The 27,192-nt window shown below is 38.8% G+C and overlaps 1 protein-coding gene across 12 annotated transcripts in view; it reads left to right on the forward strand.

The window, feature by feature from the left end:
• Window positions 1–27,192, forward strand: part of HIBCH (3-hydroxyisobutyryl-CoA hydrolase) — a 117,188-nt gene that overhangs the window by 27,334 nt on the left and 62,662 nt on the right. For all 12 annotated transcript variants that reach the window (XR_008711726.1, XR_008711728.1, XR_008711727.1 and 9 more), the window contains 4 exons: window positions 1,867–2,007; window positions 3,805–3,889; window positions 7,651–7,731; window positions 17,408–17,460. Coding sequence is in view for 9 of the 12 variants with exons in the window: in XM_055571938.1 (XP_055427913.1) it covers window positions 1,867–2,007; window positions 3,805–3,889; window positions 7,651–7,731; window positions 17,408–17,460 (360 nt within the window). In the remaining 3 variants the exon portion in view is untranslated. The remainder of the gene's footprint in view (window positions 1–1,866; window positions 2,008–3,804; window positions 3,890–7,650; window positions 7,732–17,407; window positions 17,461–27,192) is intronic.

Consider the following 27,192-nt stretch of genomic DNA (forward strand, 5'->3'; position numbering starts at 1 on the left):
AACCCCGTGGACTGCAGCATGCCAGGGTTCCCTGTCCATTACCAACTCCTGGAGCTTGCTCAAGCTCATGTCCATTGAGTCGGTGACTTGACCTCTAGCAAGTCATTAAACATTCTAGTTAATCTGCCTTAGGGCTTCTGCCTGAGGTAAGCAAATATACTGGTCCTGCACCTCCCGGAAGGCACCTCTCTCTCCAGACTTTATTATGGGACTGTTTGCCCTCTGACCTCCTGTATCTGATTGAGTTCATCAAAAGCCGTTAATTTGCAGTCTCTTCACCCTTTTTTCTTGTTAGAAGGTCAGGAGGTGCATCTTTTCAGTCTCAGCATCTCTGAGCTGAAACCAAATAACAGTCTTAAGATTGTCTTTGGTATTAGGTGGTAATTTATGTTGTTGTTCAGTGAAACTTTTTTTTTTTTGACTGGCAAGTCTGACTTGGTTTAAGTAAAAAAAGAAATTTAGTGTGAAGAGAGATGAAAGTTTATTAATACTTGTATGTAGCATGTTGTATAATATGAAACTTTTATCTGTATTATTTTAAAATTTAGAATGATGTAGGTATCTGAAAACTGCAACTTTTTGGGTCTATCATCTTTTTTTTTGTCTGAGTGAGGGTTTAATCAAGGAAGTAGAACCACTGAGTATTGAAGGGGAGCAAAATACACCACCCCAAGATGTGCCACTTGCCTCACGCAGCGTGGTGTGTGAGGCCCTTCTTGTTGCTTAGTCACTTGGTCGTGTCTGACTCTTTATGACCCCATGGACTATATATAGCCCATCAGGCTCCTCTGTCTATGGGATTTCCCAGGCAAGAATACTGGAGTGGATTGCCATTTCCTCCTCCAGGGAATCATCCCAATCCAGGGATCGAACCCGAGTCTCCTGCATTGGCAGATGGATTCTTCACCACTGAACTGCCTGGGAAGCCTGGGTGGGGCCCTAAGAACTTCTGTATTAGGCATGTTCTTCACTACTACTGAAGATGATTTTGTAATCCCATTTTATAATCTGGCCTTAAAGCACTTTTTCTGCCTACTTTCCTGTCATTTTCTCAAGCAGCCTTTATTCCACTCCTGTTTAACAACTTAATATTTCCAGATAGTCATTGTTCATGTTTTAGCAATGTGCTACTCTCCAGGATTTTCACTCCTTTTTTTCCTAGAGTACATCAAGGCCCAGCTCAAATATCACTGTTTTTTCTTTTTTCCAAGCTGTTGGTAGCTACTATAGTCAGAATTACTTGCCCTCTGTGTTCATCTTTGATTTCCAAGTACCTAACATATTGCTTCAGAGAAGGCAGTGGCACCCCACTCCAGTACACTTGCCTGGAAAATCCCATGGACAGAGGAGCCTGGTAGGCTGCAGTCCATGGGGTCGCGAAGAGTCGGACACGACTGAGCGACTTCCCTTTCTCTTTTCACTTTCACGCATTGGAGAAGGAAATGGCAACCCACTCCAGTGTTCTTGCCTGGAGAATCCCAGGGACGGGGGAGCCTGGTGGGCTGCCGTCTATGGGGTCTCACAGAGTTGGACACGACTGAAGTGACTTAGTAGTAGTAGTAGTAACATATTGCTTGGTATACAGTAATAAAGATTTAAGAGTATTTCATAGTCTAAGAAATTTTAGGACTGGGTTCTAATCAATTCACAAAATTAAGAGATTTAAGAGATATATATCTTTTTTGGAATTGTTTATCTACACTCTGTAAAGAACTTTAGGACACTTTGTCAGATGTACCAAGATGTCCGTTTGATTAACTGCTCTTAACATTGTATGAAAGATGTGCATTTAATGTGTGATGTTGATGTTGACTTGTGACAAAAACTTAATGAATTTTATCCTAAAGTTATTCTTTGTTTACACAGAAAATGTCTAATCACACAGATGCAGCAGCAGAAGTCCTGTTGGAAAGAAAAGGTTGTGCAGGAGTGATAACACTAAACAGACCCAGGTTTCTGAATACCCTGAGTCTTGGTATGATTCGGCAGATTTACCCACAGCTGAAGGTTTGTCATTTCCTTAAAGCAGTCATATGGATCCTTTTAAAAGTGTGTCTTTATAGAACTTTCCTAGTGTTTTCTCCCACAGAATCGCTTCAGTGTATCAGCGCAGTGCCCAAGCCCCGTTGCTTCTGGAGTCCTCAGTTCTTTTCTCAGTGGTTGTCCTGGAGCATCCCTAGTGACGGGGAGTTCATTGCTGCATAAGACACTCCATTCCACTTCAGCATGGCTCCAGGTTGTGGTGGCTCAGATGGTGAAGAATCCGCCTGCAATGCGGAAGACCTGAGTTCGATCCCTGGGCTGGGAAGATCCCCTGGAGGAGGGCATGGCAACCCACTCCAGTATTCTTGCCTGGAGCGTCTCCATGGACAGAAGAGCCTGGTAGACTACACTCCATGGGGTCACAAAGAGACATGACTGAGCGACTAAGCACACCACAAGTTTCTTCTTACATTCTGCCGCTCTTCCTTTTTCCAACCTTTTGACCAGTAATATTGGCTCTGCCTCTTGGGTCATGAGTATACACATATAGTCTGCTAGACATGACAGCTTTTTTGGTTGGAAGATGACTGTTTTTGAAGTACTTGTCCAGCCTTTTCTTGGAGAAGGCCTTAAGCTTTCCTATTCTAAGAAAACTGCATGGTGTAGTGGAAAAACATGACTTAGTCACACTACCTGGGTTTGAAATTTTGAAATTCTATTTATTAACTGTATAGATTGGAAATGTTACTCTTTCTGTGTTCCATTTTCCTCAGCTGTGAAACAGGGATGGTAATTCATAGAATTGTTGTAAAGATGAAGTGAAATAGTATACCTGATACACTTGGCCACATAGGGGTTAAAGATGAGTTCTCCCCTGCTCACCAGTTCCTTAATTCTTCATTTGATGAGTCTTCCATTCTTTATCTGTTTGGGCCACCTTATAATATGTACTTAAGTGTGATATAGAGGAATAAACCAGGTGTTCCAGGTTAAAGGGGAAGAAAAGTAGAAACTTCCATGTTAGAATACCATATTTCCATTAATGTAATCCAGTATTGCATTAACCTGTTGGACAACCACCTCTTCCCAGGTACATCTCTTCTTTATCTTGTATATTTTTATTCTCTAGTGTAGAATTCATGGAACCCCGGTTAATTCTTCTGACTCTGGTAAACTAATTTTTTATTTAGTCCATTGTTCTAGCCTTTTCAATATCCATTGGCTCTTGATTCTTTCATCCTGCTTATTTATTAGCTGTCCTTACCAACCCCAGAACACTTCCGGATTTGATCAGGAAAAGTGTTTCCACTCTGTTATTTACAAATTTGTCAGTAGGACAGAGCCTTTATCACCACAGTAGAAAGATTACTGCTGTTTATCTGCAATCTCTGGGCTGATTTGTTTATCAGATTTATAAGCTTATGTAACATAACATTATTAGGCCCATATTTTTTTCACCTTGGTATCAAAGTTGTCATTATCAAATACGGATCACAAAATGTACTCATTTAGCAACTTTGGAATAGCTTCTAATTTATGTCAGAAAAGAAAATGAAGTTAGAATCCATTCTTCTGGATATGCTTTATAAAGCTTATGCTTTGCATATATCCATATATGTCTATATATACACATATGTGTTTATGTGTATATGGATATATCTCATTCATTTTTGTAATTTATTTTTTTAATTGATGAATAATTGCTTTACAGAATTTTTTTCTGTAAAGCAGAAAAACCCTCAAACCTCAATGTGAATCAGCCACAGGTCATGAGTTTGTATTTATAATATGCTTATACCATCTTCTTTTACATTTGACTAGAAGTGGGAACAAGATCCAAAAACTTTCCTGATCATCATAAAGGGAGCTGGTGGAAAGGCTTTCTGTGCTGGAGGTGATATCAGAGGTAAAAACATTGCTCCCTTTCACCTAAATACTTTATTTCCCCTAATCATCTTGAACAAAATGTCTAATTTATGGTATGTGAATTGACTTTTTATTTTTGAATAGCTGTTATTAAGCAGCTCAGTTTATCACAGGTATGCATGCATGCATGCTCAGTCGCTCAGTTGTGTCTGACTCTTTGCGACCCCATGGACTGTAGCTCACCAGGCTCCTCTGTCCGTGGGATTCTCCAGGCAAGAATACTGGATTGGATTGCCATGCCCTCCTCCAGGGGATCTTCCCCACCCAGGGACTGAACCCACATCTCCTGCATTGGAAGGCAGATTCTTTACCACTGAGCCACCTGGGAAGCCCTTTGTTTAGGCGGTTTACCAGAAATGCTTCCTGGTTCTAACTTGGCTTCCTCTCCCTAAACACTCATAGGCCTGACAATCTGGCTATGTTGAGTACTTGCCATTCTCCAGATATAACGTACTCTTACATATATCTATGACTTTGTCTGTGCTTTCCCACTGTTCATGATCCCAAAGCAAGAATGCACTTAATATAGTATTTATACTGTTTATATTATCAATGTTTTTATGTTTAAATACACACGTTGAGATAGTAAAAAAGGTTAATTTTCCTTATCTTGCTAATTATTTACGTCAGTCTGTACACATTTAACAGTTAAAGGACAAAAGAGAGAAGAAATGTTGAGTTTGTAGGCTCCTGGAATTTTTTTTTTAGTGTTTTATTTTTTATATTTGATTTTTTTGTATTGTGTTAAGACGATGTTAGGGTTATTCTGTTTGCTGAATTTATAATTTTATGTAAACCATTACATTTGGAATAGAAAGAAACAAGCTCGATTCAGGACATAATTTCGAATATCTATTAAAGGAACTGAATCTTAAAATCTCACTTTGAAATTTTCAGCTGCTTAGACGGTTTTGGCTGTGCTGGGTCTTTCTTGCTGTGGGCTTTCTCCAGTTGCGGTGAGCGGGGTCTACTCTAGTTGTGGTGCTTGGGCTCCTTCTTGTGGTGGCTTCTCTTGCAGAGCGTGAGCGCTAGGGCATGTGGGCTTCAGTAGTTGCTGCACATGGGCTCAGTAATTGCGGTTCTTGGGCCCTAGAGCGCACTGGCTTAGTTGTCCCACTGCATATGCGATCTTCCCAGACCAGAGATCAAACTGATGCCCTTTGCATAGTGAAAGTGTTAGTTGCTCAGTCATGTCTGACTCTTTGTGACCCTGTGGACTGTAGCCCACCAGGCTCCTCTGTCTGTAGAAGTCTCCAGGCAAGAATACTGGCGTGGGTAGCCATTCCCTTCTCCAGGGGATCTTCCTGACCCAGGGATAGAGCCTAGGTCTCTCCTACACTGTAGGCAGATTCTTTACTGTCTGAGCCATCAGAGAAGCCCTAGACTGACTTGTTAACTGAATTGTTTTTGAATTTATTGTTTTGCCTACAACTGAAATATTTTTAAAACACTGTTTTTCAGCCTAGAATTAACGTTTGCTCTAGAGTTGGGCCTTTGATCCTGTCAGTTTACAAATGAGCAGAGCCTTATGTGTTGATTTCAGCATCTTCTATTTGTGCGTATGAGTTTTAATTTTATATTGCTGTTTGGAAAATACATTTACAAATTCTAGAATTATTCTCATTTACATGTATTAAGTAACAGATCTCAATTCCAAGAAATTTGGTTTCTTTAAACATCATAGTCCGAGACAGTAAGTGAGCACTCTGAAAAAAAATGTTTTAATGATATTACTAAAACATCATTTAATTTATATGGAACTATTAATAATTGATTAGAATAAGATTAGAAGACAATCTCAGAGGATTTCTGAAGTAAAAGAGATTTATTTCACCAGCAATGCAATTTGTACTCCTTTTCTTTTAGAATTGGTAAGAAATGAAAAAAGATAATAGATAAGAGTTTTAGGGATTTTATCAGTGAAAGCCTCAGAATGAGGCTCAATAGCAAACCTTTTTAAAAATTTTTATCTTTTTAATTTCACTTTTAACGATTAATTAATTAATTTGGCTGCACTGCATGGCCTGTGGGTAGTTCCCTGACCAGGGATTGGACCTGGGCCATGACAGTGAACTCTGACTCCTAATCACTGGACCATCAGGGAGTTCCCAATCTTTTAAAAAAAAAAAAACAGGAGAAGAAGTCAATATTTGGTTAGAACATTTTGAAGAAAGCTTTATCAGTTCTGAAGTTTGTCTAAAAATCTAATAGTCACCAATTTTTATGCAGCTGTTTCTCATAAAAGAAGAAACATGTATATATATTTAGTTTATATTTTAGTAGGTAATTTTCATGGAGAAGGAAATGGCAACCCACTCCAGTATTCTTGCCTAGAGAATCCTGTGGACAGAGGAGCCTGGTGGGCTGCTGTCCATAGGGTTGCACAGAGTTGCACACAACTGAAGCGACTTCGAATGCATGCGTGCGTTGGAGAAGGAAATGGCAGCCCACTCCAGTGTTCTTGCCTGGAGAATCCCAGGGACAGAGGAGCCTGGTGGGCTGCCGGCTATGGGGTCACACAGAGTCGGACACGACTGAAGCAACTTAGCAGCAGCAGGTAATTTTCATAGGACTTAAAGACAGGAAAAGCATATGCACTTGGTAGTATATGGAAGAGAGTTTTGACGGCAGTTTTGACATTGACCATAGTAAGAGTGTAGTGGGTGTGAACTCTGGATAACAGAAAATTGCAACAGAAATGAAACCATTGATTTTAACATCCTTATTTATTAATATCCATGAAAATATAATAAGAATATTACTATCTCATTTACCTCTCGAGCCTCACCTTTTACCATTCTCCTTTAGTCTTTTAAAACTACTTCTTTTTCTTTACTTATTTCATGATTTTATTTTTTCTCGCCTGTTTGCCATTGTAGATACTCCTTTGTCTACTCAGAGCCCCCAGCCCCCCACTGCCATCATTTTCTAGGAAACCCTTACCTATTGTTCACATTTGGCTCAGATGTCTCTCTTCTGGAAAGCCTTCTTTTAATCATTATCTCTTCTGCTTCCATTTCTGTCGCATCCCAACCTTAGAGTGGGCATGGCACAGGGAGTATATTTTAATAGTCTGTCTTACTAGTCTGAACTCCAGGCAGCTGTCTTATAAAAGCACTGAAAATAGTGCATGGTACCTAGTAGATGCTCAGCAAATGTTCCATGAAATGAATATGACAGACGTATTTAACTAGTTAGAATATATAGAACTCTGTGTGTGCATGCCCACATGTGTGCATTTATTTGTGTGTATGCATATAATGTACTTTTTTTTGGCCATGCTGCACAGCTTGTGGGATCTTAGTTCCACCACCAGGGACTGTGCCCCCTGCAGTGGAAGTGTGGGTCCTAACCACTGGACTGCCAGGGAATTCCCTGTATAATGTATTTGTGTTAAGATATGTTGTCAAAGAAAACATGTATACAGCAAATGTTTATTCAGGTGCTATAGAAAATAGTCAAAATAATATGTATTTGGTACCAATATATAACTTAAAATTTATAGCACCTTGTAAGTTGTTCTAAATAAGAATTTTTGCCTTGAAGTTTTGACATTGGACTATGGATTTGGGGCTGACTATAAGATGTCTGTGGTATGGGTGACCTCAGAACCTTAAGAAATGATTCTAGACTTTCCCTTTGGTACTTTCTGTCACAGTATTTTGAATTTATCTGACTGTATTGACTGGAAAACACTTTTTTATATTTGTAATCCTTTTTTTTTCTTTTCTCATATTTTAGCACTTTCAGAAGCTAGAAATACAAACCAGAAAATGCTTCAAGATTTTTTCCGAGAGGAATATATTCTGAACAACGCCATTGGTATGTGTGCTCTGCTGAGAGCTTTGAAAATGGAATGAAGACAAAAGCTGCATAGAATGAGTTATTAAAATGTAGTCAACATGCTTTATTTAGTCTTTTATATACTTAGTGACAGAAATGAACTCAATTAGCCTGACTGCTCAGTTTAGTCACCCTGTTGTGTCCGACTCTCTGTGACCGCGTAGACTGCATCACGCCAGACTTCCCTGTCCATCACCAACTCCTGGAGCTTGCTCAAACTCCTGTCCATTGAGTCGGTGATGCCGTCTAACCATTTCATCCTCTGTCATCCCCTTCTCTTCCTGCTTTCCCTGGAGCCAGTTCTTTGCATCAGGTAGTCAACGTATTGCAGGCTCAGCTTCAGCATCAGTCCCTCCAGTGAATATTCAGGGTTGATTTCCTTTAGGATTGACTGGTTTGATCTCCTTGCAGTCCAAGGGACTCTCAAGAGTCTTCTCCAACTTCACAGTTCAAAAGCATCAGTTCTTCAGCACTCAGCTTTCTTTATGATCCAACTCTCATATCCGTACATGACTACTGGAAAAACCATAGCTTTGACTAGATGGGCCTTTCTTGGCAAAGTAATCACGAACAAAGCTAGTGGAGGTGATGGAATTCCAGATGAGCTATTTCAGATCCTAAAAGATGATGCTGTTAAAGGCTGCACTCAATATGCCAGCAAATTTGGAAAACTCGGAAGTGGCCACACGGCTTTAAAAGGTCAGTTTTCATTCCAATCTAAAAGACAGGCAATGCCAAAGAATGCTTAAACTACTGCACAAATGCACTCATCTTACACACTAGCAAAGTAATGCTCAAAATTCTCCAAGGTAGGCTTCAACATTGTGTGAACTGTGAACTTCCAGATGTTCAAGCTAGATTTAGAAAAGGCAGAGGAACCAAAGATCAAATTGCCAACATCTGTTGGATTATTGAAAAAGCAAGAGAATTCCAGAAAAACATCTACTTCTGCTTTAATGATTATGCCAAAGCTTTTGACTGTGTAGATCACAACAAACTGTGGAAAATTCTGAAAGAGATGGGAGTACCAGACCACCTAATCTGCCTCCTGGGAAATCTGTATGCAGGTCAATAAGCAACAGTTAGAACCGGACATGGAACAACAGACTGGCTCCAAATTGGGAAAGGAGTACATCAAGGCTGTATATTGTCACCTTGCTTATTTAACTTATATGCAGAGTACATCATGGGAAATGCTGGGCTGGATGAAGCACAAGCTGGAATCAAGATTGCCGGGAGAAATATCAATAACCTCAGATATGCAGATGACATCCCCCCTTATGGCAGAAAGCAAAAAGGAACTAAAGAGCTTCTTTATGAAAGTGAAAGAGGAGAGTGAAAAAGCTGGCTTAAAACTCAAGGTTCGAAAAACTAAGATCATGGCATCTGGTCCCATCACTTCATGGCAAATAGATGGGTAAACAATGGAAACAGTGAGAGACTTTATTTTTGGGGTTTCCAAAATCACTGCAGTTAGTTACTGTAGCCATGAAATGTCTTTTAATGCTTTCTCCTTGGAAGCAAGCATTGCTCCTTGGAAGAAAGGCTATGACCAACCTAGACAGCATATTAAAAAGCAGAGACATTACTTTGCTGACAAAGTCTGACTGCTCATTCCAGAGCAATTCACACTTTATTATTAAATGGGCTTCCCTGGTGACTCAGATGGTGAAGAATCTGCCTGCAGTGATGGAGACCCAGGTTCTGTCCCTAGCTTGGGAAGATCCCCTGCAGAAGGGAATGGCTACCCACTCCAGTATTCTTGCCTGGCGAATTCCATGGACAGAGGAGTCTGGAGCCTACAGTCAGGTTTAACTACTGTTTGCCCTATAATCAACATGAAATCATGGATTCTGATCATATGGTTGGGTTTCTTGGAAAACAAAAAAATAGGGTCGCAGTTTTCTCTATAAAATGAAGTATCGTTTCCTAATTCCTGAGAAACTCTGGGATGAAATTTCTTTATAGTCATCATTCCAGATTTCATTGGAAGTGAAGTAGTAGTTACTTTTATCAAGCATGTGTTTCAAATGTTAAATTACAGTGGATAATATAGTGAATACTTGTATAACCACCAGCTCAGAATGAATATACCTCTATATTTTATTTCTGTTTGATGTTTTGAAACTTATTTAAATTAAATAGAATACTATGAATTTTTAAAATTACTGTCCAGTCTACTTCCTTGCTTGCTTCAGTACCATTTCTTTCTCAAGAAGCAGCCTGATCCCTCCTCAGAAGAAACCATTGTCATTAATTTTTAGCACATTAGATTAGGCTGTATGTTATATTTTTACTATATATTTATGAACAGAAGTAGTATTATTTCATGTTTTTGAAATTTTCATAAGTACTTTCTTTTGCCTATGCCAAAAGTTGTTTTTTTAATAGCATGGAATGTAACTGTTCTATATTATTCAGCTACCCAGTATTACTTACCTATTTGACATTAATGGATATTTTAGATTATTTCAAATTTTTATTAATACAGATTGTTACATCCTTATATGTAAATCCTTGGTGCCCATGTGCAGAAGTTTCTAGAAATAATAGAAGCCAAATGGATGGGTCATAGTTCATACCTCTCAGTGTGTTTCCATATTCCTCTCCAAAGTACAAGACTTGATTTTCTTTTTTTTTTTTTTTTTTGGTATTTATTTATTTATTTTTTTAAATTTTATTTTATTTTTAGACTTTACATAACTGTATTATCTGCACGTCATTGCTGTCATTTGTTTGTTTTTAAACTTTGCGTGCTTGATATCTTACTGTGGTTTAATTTGTGCTTCATTGTAAGTGCATGAGGTAGAAGGTATTTTATGTTAATCATTTAGATTTTCTTTTCAGTTTCATCCTTTGTTTTTCTTTCTTATGGATCATTTTTTTCTTAATTGATTTTATAGGTCTTTATGTAAACACACTTCTCTCAATCTGCTACTTTATCTTTTCATATATACAAGTTTTTGTTTGAGATGAAATGTATGCATTTTTTCCTTTATGATTTATGTTCTTTTGCACTAAAAAAAAAAAAATAGCATGGGAGTATTTAAGATGTTCTTTTATATCTTCTTTTAATAGTTTGTTTTTTATACTCTAAGTCCTTAATGTACTTGGATTTTTTTTGCATGTGACATCTTTTATTTTCTTTTTAGAAAACTAGATGTGTAATGTCTTTGACTGAAAAGGCTTTGTCTTCCTCACTGGTTTTAATGATACTTCTGTCATATATCAAGTTCTTCTTTGTGATCAGATCTGTTTCCGGACAACTTTATTCACTGGTCTATTTGTAGTTATGATGAAACTATAGTGTTAAAATTATTACGGCTTTAAGATACATCTCTGTGTGGTAGGAAAAGTTACCCTTGTTTTCTTTTAGGATTGTCTTGGCTACTCTTGGACTTGATTTTCCAAAAGGATCTTAAAATTATTTCGATGTTTAGTAAACTTATGCAGACATCACCATAAACCAGTTTTAGCACATTTTCATCAGATTGACTTTCATGTCCTTTCATGTTTTGTAATTTTCTCTATAAAGATCTTGCTGATAAAAATATTTTTTTAAGTGTTATTCTTAAATAGTTTATGTTTTGTTACTTGTTACATTTCCTAATTGACTATTTCTAGCATATAGAAATATTTTTGATTTTAGTATTTTGTTTTTATAACCAGCAACCCTGCTGAAATTTGTTGTTAGTTCTAAAGATGTTTCTGTAGATTATCTTGGCTTTTCTATATAGGTAATTCTACCCTCTGCACATGACTTTTCCCCATCTCTTTCCAGTCCTTATATTTATGACTTTTCTTGTTACATTTGGCTAGAACCTCTGTTATAATACTGAATGATTATAGTGTTGTCTTATTTCTGATGTACATGGGAAAGCTTTTAAAATTTCATTCTTTAGTATAATCTTTTTGTAAATGCTTTTTTACCAAGTAACAGACATTATTTCTATTCCAGAGTTGTTCGGGGTACTTTCTTTTGTTTGTTCAGTTGCAATGGTCCAGTACTTGAGCATCCACTTTTTCTGACTTTTTTCTCTTCTCTCCTGGGCAGGGACTTACTGAGTCCCAGCATCAGCAGATAGAGTTTTCCTAGCTATGTTTCACAAACCACATAGCTCTTATTACTATAAGGCTTTATGTAGGTAGCTCATTGCATGTTCTGTGTGGCCTAGAATTTCTTCCTGATTCAGAACAGATACACACACCCTCGCTCATAATCTTTGGCTGTAGCGTCCATACAGCTATTAACTTTGAGTTTCTTGTATGTTTCTGGCACTTGGGGATTTCCCTTGTTTGGCTTTGAACTTGGATATATATTAAAAGAAATTTATTTTCTAGAATTTCAGTGTCTTTGAAGTAGCAGTGGAGAAAAGAGGCTGTTTCCCAATTTAAGTGAGCCACTTTTAGTGGAGAGCTTGCATTTCTTTCATAATCTGTAAAATTATACAGATCAGATTCACTTAGAATGTTTTATTCATTCTAAAAATTCTTACCAGCACTGTCCAACAGTACTTCCGGGAATGATGAAAATATTCTGCTTCTGTGCTAAGTAATATGGCCACTGCTAGTTACACGTGACTAACAAGCACTTGGAATGGGGCTACTTGTGATCAATAAGCCTAATTTTACCTTTGTTTAATTGTAATTAATCTAACTATATTTGGCTGTTGGCTGGTATATTAGTGCTGCTGCTGCTATACTAAATAAAAGAGGGGATAAAACCTCTAGTTTTAAAAGAGTTTGGGAAAAAAAGAAGAAAAGAGTTTGGTAAAATATTAATATACAAGAGAAGGCCTTCCAGACATAATTTCTGTACATTATAATGACCTATCTTAATCATTAAGGAATTTGACAAATTTTGGCCTTGTGTCCTGCATCAGTTAGCTTTTAATACTTTATAACTAAAATATATGCATCTGTAGCTGAAATGGTGAATTTGTATGTATCTCCACCCCATCACGATTGAGTGACTTCACTTTCACTTTTCACTTTCATGCATTGGAGAAGGAAATGGCAACCCACTCCAGTGTTCTTGCCTGGAGACTCCCAGGGACGGTGGAGCCTGGTGGGCTGCCATCTATGGGGTCGCACAGAGTTGGACACGACTGAAGCGACTTAGCAGTAGCAGTAGCCATCCCTATCAATAGAGACGTTAGTTTCTATTGTTTCTAGGGAATTATAGTTAAAAATTGAGGGCTGTGGACATGCTTGTGTATGTGAAGTTAAAACTGGACTTTGGTGGTTTATTTGGCAGGTTGGGAATATTTACAGAATTGCTAGATGGATCAAAACTGAAATTTTATATTGGTCTTTGGTAAGGAAGTTATATTGGCAACAAACTGTAGTAGAAGTACAGTGATGGATATGTTTATGTTGTGGGTGACTCCCTCTCTCAGAGGAAGGAAAAACAAAAAAGGGAAAGGAGCAGAGTAAAAGTTTGCAGAATTTTTGAGCTGGAAGGAACTTCTGAGGCAAGTCTCATTTAATAGATGAGAAAACGTATCTATGTATCATATACATGATATAGACATGTATGATAGGCATATATACATATAGCTTATGTGTATATATATGTACACAAATGTGTACATATATGGAAATGCCAGTATATAAGTAGAGACATCACCTTGCCAACAAAGGCCTGTATAGTCAAAGCTATGGTTTTTCCAGTAGTCATGTATGAATATGAGAGCTGGACCATAAAGAAGGCTGCTGCTGCTGTGAAGTCGCTTCAGTCATGTCCGACTCGGTGCGACCCCATAGATGGCAGCCCACCAGGCTCCCCCATCCCTGGGATTCTCCAAGCAAGAACACTGGAGTGAGGTGCCATTTCCTTCCCCAATGCATGAAAGTGAAAAGTGAAAGTGAAGTTGCTCAGTCGTGTCCAACTCTTAGCGACCCCCTAGACGGCGGCCTACCAGGCTCCTCTGCCCATGGGATTTTCCAGGCAAGAGTACTGGAGTGGGGTGCCATTAGCTGAAGAATTGATGCTTTCAAACTATGGTGCTGGAAGACTCTTGAGAGTCCCTTGGACAGGAAGAGATCAAACCAGTCTATCCTAAAGGAAATCAATCCTGAATGTTCATTGGAAGGACTGATGTTGAAGCTGAAGCCACCTGATGTGAAGAGCCAACTCACTGGAAAAAGACCCTGATTCTGGGAAAGATTGAGAGAAGGAGAACGGGGTGGCAGAGGATGAGATGGTTCATTTCAGTCACTCAGTTGTGTCTGACTCTTTGTGACCCCATGGACTGCAACTTGCCAAGCTTCCCTGTCCATCACCAACTTCCAGAGCTTGCTCAAACTCATGTCCATTCAATAGGTGATGCCATCCAACCATCCCATCCTCTGTCGTCCCCTTCTTCTCCTACCTTCCATCTTTCCCAGCATCAGGGTCTTTTCCAAAGAGTCAGTTCTTCACATCAGGTGGCCAGAGTATTGGAGCTTCAGCATCAGTCCTTCCAATGAATATTCAGGACTGATTTCCTTTAGGATGGACTGGTTGGATCTCCTTGCAGTCCAAGGGACTCTTGAGAGTCTCCTCCAACACCACAGTTCAAAAGCATCAATTCTTCAGTGCTCAGCTTTCTTGGGGTCCAACTCTCAAATCTGTACATGACTACTGGGAAAACCATAGCCTTGACTAGACAGACCTTTGTTGGCAAAGTAATGTCTCTGCTTTTTAGTATGCTGTCTAGGTTGGTCATAGCTTTTCTTCCAAGAGTCAAGCATCTTTTAATTTCATGGATGTAGTCACTATCTGCAGTGATTTTGAAGCCCAAGAAAATAAAGTCTCTCATTGTTTCCCTTGTTTCCCATCTATTTGCCATGAAGTGATGGGACTGGATGCCGTCATCTTTGTTTTTTGGATGTTGAGTTTTAAGCCAGCTTTTTCACTCTCTTCTTTCACTTTCATCAAAAGGCTCTTTAGTTCCTTTTTGCTTTCTGCCATAAGGGTGGTGTCATCTGCATATCTGAGGTTATTGATATTTCTCCTGGCATCTTGATTCCAGCTTGTGCTTAATCCAGCACAGCATTTTGTATGATGTTCTCTGCATATAAGTTAAATAAGCAGGGTGACAATATACAGACTTAACATACTCCTTTACCAATTTGGAACCAGTTCCATGTCCGGTTCTAACTGTTGCTTATTGACCTGCATACAGATTTCTCAGGAGGCAGATAAGGTGGTCTGGTATTCCTATCTTTTGAAGAATTTTCCAGTTTGTTGTGATCCACACAGTCAAAGGCTCTAGCTTAGTCAATGAAGCAGAAGTAGATGTTTTTCTGGAATTCTCTTGCTTTTTCAATGATCCAGCAGATATTGGCAATTTGATCTCTGGTTCCTCTGCCTTTTCTAAATCCAGCTTGAACATCTGGAAGTTCTTGGTTCACATACTGTCGAAGCCTAGCTTGGAGAATTTTTAGCATTATTTTGCTAGCGTATGAGATGAGTACAACTGAGTGCTAGTTTGAGCATTCTTTGGCATTTCCTTTCTTTGGGATTGGAATGAAAAACTAACCTTTTCCAGTCCTGTGGCCACTGCTGAGTTTTCCAAATTTGCTGGCATATTGAGTGCAGCACTTTAACAGCATCATCTTTTAGGACTTGAAATAACTCAGCTGGAATTCCATCACTTCCACTAGCTTTGTTCATAGTGATGCTTCCTAAGGCCCACTTGAGCTCGCACTCCAGGATGTCTGGCTCTAGGTGAGTCATCATACCATCATGGTTATCTGTGTCATTAAGATGTTTTTTGTATAGTTCTTCTGTATATTTTTGCCACCTCTTCTTAATATCTTCTGCTTCTGTTTGGTCCATACCGTTTCTGTCTTTTATTGAGCCCATCTTTGCGTGAAATGTGCCCTTGGTATTTTATCTGTAATTTTCTTGAAGAGATCTCTAGTGTTTCCCATTCTGTTGTTTTCCTCTATTTTTATGCATTGATCACTGAGGAAGGCTTTCTTATCTTTCCTTCCTGTTCTTTGAAACTCTGCATTCAGATGAATGTATCTTTCCTTTACTCCTTTGCCTTTTGCTTGTCTTCTTTTCTTAGCTATTTGTAAGGCCTCTTCAGACAACCATTTTGCCTTTTTGCATTTCTTTTTCTTGGCGATGGTTTTGATCACAGCCTCCTGTACAATGTCATGAACCTCTCTCCGTAGTTCTTCGGGCACTCTGTCTATCAGATCTAATCCCTTGAATCTATTTGTCACTTCCACTGTATAATCATAAGGGATTTGATTTAGGTCATACCTGAATGGCCTAGTAGTTTTCCCTACTTTCTTTAATTTAAATCTGAATTTTGCAATAAGGAGTTTATGATCTGAGCCACAGTCAGCTCCCAGTCTTGTTTTTGCTGACTGTATAGAGCTTCTCCATCTTGGCTGCAAAGAATATAATCAATCTGGTTTTGGTATTCACCATCTGGTGATGTCCATATGTAGAGTTGTCTCTTGTGTATGGAAGAAGGTGTTTGCTATGACTAGTGCGTTCTCCTAGCAAAACTCTGTTAACCTTTGCCCAGCTTCATTTTGTACTCCAAAGCCAAACTTGCCTGCTGCTCCAGGTATCTCTTGACCACCTACTTTTGCATTCCAGTCCCCTATGATGAAAAGGACCACTTGCCTGTTGCTCCAGGTATCTCTTGACTGCCTATTTTTGCATTCCAGTTCCCTATGATGAATAGGACATCTTTTTTTTTTGGTGTTAGTTCTAGAAGGTCTTGTAGGTCTGCATAGAACTGTTCAACTTCAGCTTCTTTAGCATTAGTGGTTGGGGCATAGACTTGGATTACTGTGATATTGAATGTTTGGCTTAGAAACAGAGATCATTCTGTCATTTTTGAGATTGCACCCAAACACTAAATTTTGGTCTCCTTTGTTGACTCTGAGGGCTACTCCATATATTTTAAGGGATTCTTGCCCATAGTTCATCTTCCAGTGTCATATTTTTGCCTTTTCATACTGCTTTTGGGGCTCTCAAGGCAAGAAGACTGAAATGGTTTGCCATTCCCTTCTTCAGTGGACCACATTCTGTCACTGGAGAGATGGTTAGATAACATCATTAAATCAATGTACATGAGTTTGAGCAAACTCTGGGAGACAATGAAGGACAGGGAAGCCTGGCATGCTGCAGTTCATGGGGTTGCTAGAGTTGGACATGACTTAGTGACTGAACAACAGCAGCAATAAGTATTTAATACCAACATATATATTGAATATTGTTGAATTGCCAGTTAATGACAAAGCAGAGACTACAATTTGGGTCTTCTCACTCTCAGTCCATGCTTTTTCCTGTATGCTGCACTTCTCTTTATATCCAGATGCTTCTTTAGATGCATAAAAACAAATTATGTTCTTTAAAATACAGCTGTGTTAGATAAACATTCATGACTTACAAGGGAAACATTGTTTTTCTCAATAGCTGAATTATATGGTCTTTCATTTGTTTCAAATTGAGGTATTGAGTTATTTAATAACAATGAATAGCTGATTAGGATTGTATATGAATTGATGTTTTAAAAAACATGTTTATTATAAGCTGTATATTTAGTCTACTTGATATTTCACAGTTCATGTAACTTGTGATTTTTGGAAAAAGCAAATGTATTTTAAACATTGTGACTAATTACAGCTCCATTTCTTTTAGATTCTTGCCAGAAACCATATATTGCACTTATTCATGGAATTACAATGGGTGGGGTAAGTAGCCTGCTCATTCTCATCATTGTTGTGTGAGTGGTATTAAAAAAAAGTTGATTATTAAATACAAGTGAGATGATGAATGTAATAAAATAGAACTTGTTGAAACAAAATCATATTTGGAGCCTTGCAGGTTTGGGGTGTAATATTTGCTTTTCTCAGAAGACTATGTTATATGCTATTTCTGCTTCTTCAATTAGTAAGTTTTTAAGCTGACAAATGGGCTTCCCTGATAGCTCATTTGGTAAAGAATCTACCTGCAATGCAGGAGACCCCTGTTTGATTCTTGGGTCAGGAAGATCCACTGGAGAAGGGATAGGCTACCCACTCCAGTATTCTTGAGCTTCCCTTGTGGCTCAGCTGGTAAAGAGTCCATCTGCAATGTGGGAGACCTGGGTTCGATCCCTGGTTTGGGAAGATCCCTTGGAGAAGGGAAAGGCTGCCCACTCCAGAATTCTGGCCTAGAGAATTCCATGGACTGTATAGTCCATGGGGTCGCAAAGAGTGGGACACGACTGAGTAACTTTCACTTCACTTTAGCTGACAAAAATGATTGAGTCTTTTTTCTTTTGTAGAGCCCTTTTTCTACTTACAAGTGAACTGATTGCTTTCACCAGTTTCATGAAAGAAACTGGAATGTTGAGGTCTTTTTAGACTCTGTATAGGATGTGGTTACCTAAATTATATGTACTGCACAAAATCTCACCTTAGTGAAAGTGTGTGGATACTTTGTAACATTCTCTGAAAGTACATTTCTGTCAATTGAAAAACCTTGTAATAACACAGATGCAAAATAAATAAGTCTTAGATGTCACTAGCCTTGAACAACTTCATAAGGAGTTGGAGAAAACATGAAATAATTACAGAAGAACTGTTCAAATGTATGACACTGACAAAGACAAACTTTGAAAGTGAGAGATCACAGTGGGTCTTTATGGCAGGAAAAGATAGGATTTAAGAAGGTAGTAGGAAGCTGAAGGGTGAAATTTCAGTGTTTGAACTTGTTAAGTGTTTCAAAGATTTTGTCGGTGGGAAAAGTCTCCCTTCTTCTAGGAAGACCACACACTAGATGAGGTCTCTTGGGCACTTGGAATTGCTTAGATTTTTTAAAATAAATTATTATTTTGAAGCATAGTTGAAGTATACTGTGTTAATTTCTGCTGTACAGCAGAGTGATTCAGTTACACATATATGTACATTCTTTTTCATATTCTTTTCCATTATGGTTTATCACAGGATGTTGAGTATAGTTACTGTGCTATACAGCAGAACCTTTTTGTATATCCATTCTGCATGCAATAGTTGGCATCTGCTAGTCACAAACTCCCTATCCATTGGAATTGCTTAGATTCTGCACATGATTTTGGAAAAGGGCTTCCATTAGCACATGTAGTCAGGAACAGGATCAAGGGCAATCTACATCTTTGTTAGTGGTGGGTATTAAGCCTGAGTTGATTGTGCCTTTTTTGTCGATGAAGTGTTACCATGGGAAAAATGAGAAGTCTCTGAAAGAATTCTGCAGAACAAGGGGAAGGAGCTTAATTGGAAGCACTGAAGAAAGAGCCCCCTGTGAATGTGAAATGAACTAGGAAAAAATGAAAACAAACAAAACACCATTGGGCATACTTAATAACGTGTAAAATGATGTGGCTTCAATAAAATAGGAAAGGTAGTCTGTAAGGAGACAACAGGCTTAGATGAAGGGCAGCAGTTTACACAGGGGAACAGCTAACATGAGGAAGGCTGACTGGAAACTAAGACACAATAGCAGAACCTGACACTCCACTTTGAAGGCCATAGATTAGGAGTCGAATTTAACATTACAGATACGAAGTTGTGTCTGTGGAGGACAAACTTGACAAGCTCTCACCAAGAAAGGACAAGGATAATAATGATGAGACCAAATGTTGTGAGGTAATGAAAATGAAAGAAAGATACTAGGAACCCAACAAAGAAATGATAACTATTCAGTGGGAAGTAAATCAAACAAATGGCCATATATAATTAAAGATTACTTTCTTTACCATAATTAAAAACAACAACAAACCCCTCTTAAACCTAGCATATGTATAAGCAAAGAAAAACAACTTCAGGTAAAAAAAAAAAAAAAAAAAACCTGTGAAAAGAGATCCACACCTAGATAAAAACTCAGGTAAGGTTTTTAGAATTGTATACTTTAGGAAACAATGCAGGTGTTCAGGCCAAGCACTGCTGCTGATGCCTGGGTGCTTAGTGGATCAGTTCAGTTCAGTCGCTCAGTCGTGTCCGACTCTTTGCGACCCCATGAATCGCAGCACACCAGGCCTCCCTGTCCATCACCAACTCCTGGAGTTCACTCAGACTCATGTCCATTGAGTCAGTGATGCCATTCAGCCATCTCATCCTCTGTCATCCCCTTCTCCTCCTGCCCCCAATCCCTCCCAGCATCAGAGTCTTTTCCAATGAGTCAACTCTTCGCATGAGGTGGCCAAAGTACTGGAGTTCCAGCTTTAGCATCATTCCTTCCAAAGAATACCCAGGGCTGATCTCCTTTAGAATGGACTGGTTGAATCTCCTTGCAGAGTACATCATGTGAAATGCTGGGCAGGATGAATCACAAGCTGGAATCAAGATTGTGGGGAGAAATAGGAAAAGACCCTGATGCTGGAGAAGTTTCTTGAGAATTCCTTGGATAGCAAGGAGTCAGTCCTAAAGGAAATCAACCCTGAATATTCATTGAAAGGACTGATGCTGAAGCTTCAATGTTTAGGCTACCTGATGCAAAGAGCCAACTCACTGGAAAAGACCCTGATACTGGGAAAGATTGAAGAGAGGAGAAGGGGACTACAGAGGATGAGCAAGGAAGAAGCTTGCTCCTTGGAAGAAAAGATATGACAAGCCTAGACAGCATATTAAAAAGCAGAGATATCACTTTGCTAACAAAGGTCTGTATAGTCGAAAGCTATGGTTTTTCCAGTAGTCATATGTAGAGGTGAGAGTTGGACCATAAAGAAGGCCAAGTGCCCAAGAACTGATGTCTTCAAACTGCGGTGCTGGAGAAGTTTCTTGAGAATTCCTTGGATAGCAAGGAGTCAATCCTAAAGGAAATCAACCCTGAATATTCATTGAAAGGACTGATGCTGAAGCTTCAGTGTTTAGGCTACCTGATGCAAAGAGCCAACTCACTAGAAAAGACCCTGATACTGGGAAAGACTGAAGAGAGGAGAAGGGGACGACAGAGGGCGAGATGATTGGATGGCATTACTGAGTCAATGGACATGAGTTTTGAGCAAACTCTGGGAGATAGTGAAGGACAAGGAAGCCTGGCGTGCTGCTGTCCATGGGTTCGCAAAGAGTTGGATATAACTTAGCAGCTGAACAACAGCAATATATTGTCAGCCCTGCCCCTTTAAAACAAACTAACAAAAACATGTCTTTTCTTCCATCAGTTCTGCCAACTACAGTGCCCCATATGTACTCTACATATAAAATTCATCCTTAATAAAGACTGAAGTTCTACCCTATCTTTTTAAAGTCTTAAATACCACTATGGTTTGATGTGATTTCTTTCTTCATTGACTTGGTGCATTCAAACTTTACTGCAAATATGGCATTTATTCTTGTCAGTTATTATGAAATGTGCCTAAGTATGTTAGATGGTTTATAAAGGCAACAACTACTTTTTAACGTTTCCATAGCAACTAGTGAATGCACAGTAAGTATTTAACAAATTATTTACTGAAAATTCTACTTTAGATAATAAACATCTTGTAGCCTTTGAAAGAGTAAAATTTACAGACTGGACACGAAGCAGTTCTTCTTGTAATGGGATTTTGTATGTATCTTGATTTTGAAAGCTAACTGTTGTATTTTTTCACATTTCAAATAATGTCAAAGTATTTAATCTTTGATTTTTGTTGAAAATAATAATACACACAGAGTTAAAATCATGCCAGGGAAATAAACTAGGTATGAAAAGTTGCATTGAAAGGGCATTCTGTTATTCTTAACATGGCTGCTAAGTCACATCAGTCGTATCCGACTCTTTGCAACCCCACAGACGGCAGCCCACCAGGCTCCTCCATCCATGGGACCTTCCAGGCAAGAGTACTGGAGTGGGGTGCCGTTGCCTTCTCCGACTTAACATGGCAGTGTTCTCAAAATAAAATTACATTAGAAGCCCTCCAGCCTGGTCATACTTTGGAGCTTCCCTGTAACTGACTGGTGGGGGTCCTTACTCTGGTACTACATGGCTTACTAACATCAGACATCGTGTTTGTATACCCAGAGAAGTATGAAACTGAAAGCCTTGCTCTATGGTCCTCTTTTCCATCAGAGTTAATGATAAAAAGGTCATTGGCACCCTGCCTGCTGCCTGATCTGCACGCGCGTGCAGTGTTCTCAGTCTGTTGTTCTAGTCTCTACAACTTTCTGAGAATCTTTCCGGCTAGCTAAATTGTGAGATGGAATCTGAAAGCTTGTTGAGGACTCTTGTTTTTCTGTTGTTCCTTCTGGCTATGGCTTTTTCTTGAAGGCTAACTTTTCATGTCTCATTTACAAACATTGCTTAACCTAAGACTCAGGGAACTTTAACTTTTGAAAATGTAACCCCCTAGATCTGTGGCTCTCAACTTTGGCTGCCTTTTAGAATCACCTGAGAGATTTTCAGAAACCCCAGTGCCCAGGCTTTACTTACCTCCCAGAACCATTAATCAGATATTGGAGCAGGTCTGAGGCATTTTTAAAGCTCTCTGGTAATTCCAACGTGAAGCATAAGGTAATGAACTGCTGATCTACTAGTGATTCCTAACTAGTCCAGTGTTAGCTGTGGACCCTTTTCAAAATTCCCCAAAGGCAGTGGTTCTTACAAGTTGCTGCTGTTTCTGTTTAGTTGCTCAGTGCTGTCCAACTCTTTTGCAACCCCATGGACTGTAGCCCACCAGGCTCCTCTGTCCATAGGAATTTCCAGGCAAGAATACTGGAGTGGGTAGCCATTTCCTTCTCTAGGGGATCTTCTCGACCCAGGGATTGAACCCATGTCTCTTGCGTTGGCAGGCAGATTCTTCTTTTTTTTTTAATTTATTTATTTTTGACTGGAGGATAATTGCTTTACAATATTCTTTTGGTTTCTGCCATATATCAACATGAATCAGTCATGGATATATATGTCTCCTCCTTCTTGAACCTCTCTCCCACGTCCTGCCCCATCTCCCCACCCACCCAGGTTGTCACAGAGCACCAGATTTGAGCTCCCTGTGTCATATAGCAAATTTACACTGGCTATCTAATTTAGATATGGCAATGTATATGTTTCAGTGCTACTCTTTCAGTTCATCCCATCCTCTCCTTCCCTTCTGTGTCCACAAGTTTGTTCTTTATGTCTGTGTCTCTACTGCTGCCCTGTGGATAGGTTCATCAGTACCATCTTTCTAGATTTGCATTCCCACCAACAATACAAGAGTGTTCTTTTCCTCCTCACCTTCTCCAGTGTTTATTGTTGATTTTTTGATGATGGCTATTCTGACTGTGTGAGATGATACCTTATTGTGGTTTGATTTGCATTTCTCTAGTAATGAGTGATGTTGAGCATCTTTTCATGTGTTTATAAGCCATCTGTTTGTCTTCTTTGGAGAAATGTCTGTTTAGGTCTTCTGGCAGGTGGATTCTTTACCACTTGAATCAAAATCCAAGGACTTGTTAAAAGGTGGATCTCCCATTCCAAATTCCAGTTTAGTCAGTTTAAAGGATGGCCTAAGAATTTGCATTCCTAGAAGTCCCAGACGCTGCTGCTGCTGGTGACAGTGAGCGCACCTGGCTTTTGGAGCTGCTGCCTGAAAGTGTTGTGAGCTCATAGTTTGTATGCAAAAGGCCTTTTTATTTTCAGAATTTTTAGTATAATTTTAGTATTATATGTAGTTGTTTTATGGATATGTTTTAAATCCTAATATAAAAGTATGAGAATAAGATAGGGAAAATGTAGCTTAAAAAAAAAGGTAGCCAAATAGTTTGTCTCTGTCTTTATCTTGATTCTGATCAATAAATTGTTTCCTGTAAGAACAAATTATAAGAAAACTTGAACAGTCCAAAAGATGGCTCCATAGAGCTTGATTTTTATTTTTTTTCTTTTTACTATAGAAACAAAAATTATTTTTCAGTTAGGAGAATGACAGTTTTATAGTCTCTTAATGTTTACCATGAAGAGTAGAGGGGATGACTAAATTATGTTTCAGCTTTCGGAAATTCACATGTTTATTTGATATTTTGATATGCAGTAAAATAAAATGTTTATGAGTGGTTTTCCACTTGGTTAAACAAAACTATGTAAGATTATGTCTTTACAATGTTTCTGAAATATACCAAATTATTCTGAATAGCAATTTGAAAGAATAATTTATTCTGTTTCCAGGAAGAAAGAATTTTAAGTTCCTTTACCTTTTAAAAATCTAAAATCATATTTTCTTAAGTTAATATATAACAGGACGGCAAAGTTGCTTTAAAATTAAAATTAATTTTAAGTATATATGCATGCACGCTAAGTCGATTCAGTCGTGTCCGACTCTGTGCGACCCCATAGGCTGCAGCCCACCAGGCTCCTCTGTCCCTGGGGTTCTCTAGGCAAGAATACTGGAGTGGGTTGCTATTTCCTTCTCCACCAGTTCTATGCTGCTGCTGCTAAGTCACTTCAGTCATGTCTGACTCTGTGCGACCCCATAGACAGCCTCCTACCAGGCTCCTCTGTCCCTGGGATTTAAGTATATATAGAAGAGAAAAAAAATCGTTTTTATTTTGTATATGTAGTACTACCTGCATTTCCTTCCCAACTGAAATGAATTTAAAGAACTTTTGATTCTTTCCTTTCTTTGTCCCTTTCTCTCTACCTTCCTCCCTTTTCTCTTCCCACCAATGCATTTTACCATAGAAACAAAATTAGTTCCCCCAACTCAAAATATGTATACAATATGGTATTGTTTTTGTGTTTCTCAAAGTGCCCTGCAGATGCTGCCAGCAGAAGGGTTTGTGATCAATATAAATGGAAAATTAAGGTTTCAAGGCATACTTTACAAGGGTCATATTCTGATGAATAGACAAAAAGTGGGAACTGGGTTGGAAGCACTGAGCATATACAGTCTCCGAAAGACTTTCTGGGCCACAAACCAGACTCATGGAAAACTGACTAGTGCTCAGTTAAGTGGGACCTGCTGAGTCAGATTAAGTTGAGCCACCGATTAATGTCACTGAGACATGTTGTTGTGAAAAGAATTAATAGTCTTCACAGATTGAATTAGCTTGATGTACTACAAAGGTCTGTAAGACATAAGACATCTTTGTTCTGTTTTATTTCTTTTTTCTTGCATTGCTTTTTAAAAAAAAAATAAATTTATTTATTTTAATTGGAGGTTAATTACAATCTTGTAGTGGTTTTGCCCGGAGAAGGCAATGGCACCCCACTCCAGTACTCTCGCCTGGAAAATCCCATCGATAGAGGAGCCTGGTAGGCTGTAGTCCATGGGGTCACTAAGAGTCGGGCATGACTGAGCAACTTCACTTTCACTTTTCACTTTCATGCATTGGAGAAGGAAATGGCAACCCACTCCAGTGTTCTTGCCTGGAGAATCCCAGGGACGGGGGAGCCTGGTGGGCTGCCGTCTATGGGGTCACAGAGTCGGACACGACTGAAGTGACTTAGCAGCAGCAGCAGTGGTTTTGCCATACATTGACATGAATCAGCCATGGGTGTACATGTGTTCCCCATCCTGAACCCCCCTCCCACCCCCCTCCTCATCTCATCCCTCTGGGTCATCCCAGTGCACCAGCCCCGAGCACCCTGTCTCATGCATTGGACCTGGACTGGTGATTTGTTTCACATATGATAATATACATCTTTCAATGCCATTCTCCCAAATCATCCCACCCTCGCCCTCTCCCGCAGAGTCCAAAAGTCTGTTCTTTATGTCTGTGTCTCTTTTGCTGTCTCATGTATAGGGTCATTGTTATCATCTTTCTAAATTCCATATATATGCATTAATATACTGTATTGGTGTTTTTCTTTCTGACTTACTTCACTCTGTATAATAGGCTCCAGTTTCATCCACTTCATTAGAAGTGATTCAAATGTATTCTTTTTAATGGCTGAGTAATATTCCATTGTGTATATGTACCACAGCTTTCTTATCCACTCATCTGCCAATGGACATCTAGGTTGCTTCCATGTCCTGGCTATTGTAAACAGTGCTGCAATGAACACTGGGGTACACGTGTCTCTTTCAATTCTGGTTTCCTTGGTGTGTATGCCCAGCAGTGGGATTGCTGGGTTGTATGGCATTTCTGTTTCCAGTTTTTTAAGGAATCTCCCCTGTTCTCCATAGTGGCTGTACTAGTTTGCATTCCCACCAACAGTGTAAGAGGGTTCCTTTTTCTACACACCCTCTCCAGCATTTATTGTTTGAGAACTTTTTGATAGCAGCCATTCTAACTGGTGTGAGATGGTACCTCATTGTGGTTTTGATTTGCATTTCTCTGATAATAAGTGATGTTGAGCATCTTTTCATGTGTTTGTTAGCCATCTGTATGTCTTTATTAACTGTGTTAAAGAAGATTTTTAAAGAAGCTTTTAACTTTGGTACACCTCTCCCCCCATGCCATTTAAATCTCTTGATTAAAAAACATTATTGTAATACTCTTTAATGTGTGTACATTGTAGTATGATGAGACCAGTGAGACTTTCACGGGCCATGCCATTTTTAAATGAGAAACCAGCCAAGAAGCTTTCAGAAGATCAGATATTATTAAGTCATTAACACAGCCTGGAAAATATTCTAAATTTACGTATTAGCTATTTCAGTTGCTCATGCTTGAGACTTTCATTGTGAAGTCTGTAGTCCACCAACCAAAGAATGTTCTTTTTCATGCAATAAAGATAGAAAGGGCAATGCATAGAAAATCGATCGTGTATTTGCTCCTGCACACCATTCATTAGTGCTGTTCTGTTTGAAGAGTAATTGAGAGGCCTAGCCATGTTACAAAAAAAGAGTTTAGAGTGACCAGCCTTCCTCCAGTGAAATAAAAATCATAATAATTCTTACAACTAGAATGTAATTGATAGGTAAATTGCAACTAAAGTTTGTAACTTGATGATATAAATACATTGTGAAAGGAATATATTATGAAAGGATCCTCTGATCTTATTCATCTTATAACTTTTGTCTTTTTTGGTTGTGTCTTTTAAACAATGTCTTCATATTTTCCCCACTGCCGAGTCCTGGCAACCTCAATTCAAGGCTCTGAGTATATATTCAAGACTCTGAATCATACTTTTTGTTTTAGTTGTTCCACAAAATAAGTGATATTATCCAGTATTTGTCTTTCTCCTCTGGCTTATTTCACTTAGCATAACACCCTCCAGGTTCATCTGTATGTATCCTGCAAGTGGCAGGATTTCCTTTTTTAAGATTGAATGATATTCCGTATTTTATATATATGTAATTTATACTGTGTGTATATTACATAATTACTATATATAATATGCTATATATTCATATTATATATATGTGTGAATACACACACACACACACACCACATTTTCTTTATCCAACATTTATCTATGGACAGACACATAGGTTGTTTCATGTCTTGACTATTGTGAATAATGCTGCAATGAACATGGGAGTACAGATAACTCTTCAAGACAATGACTTCATTTTCTTTAGGTATATACCCAGAAGTGGAATTTCTAGATAATATGGTTCAGTTCAG

The sequence above is a fragment of the Bubalus kerabau genome, chromosome 3, assembly GCF_029407905.1.
Source record: "Bubalus kerabau isolate K-KA32 ecotype Philippines breed swamp buffalo chromosome 3, PCC_UOA_SB_1v2, whole genome shotgun sequence".
In the NCBI taxonomy this organism is placed as follows: Eukaryota; Metazoa; Chordata; class Mammalia; order Artiodactyla; family Bovidae; genus Bubalus; species Bubalus kerabau.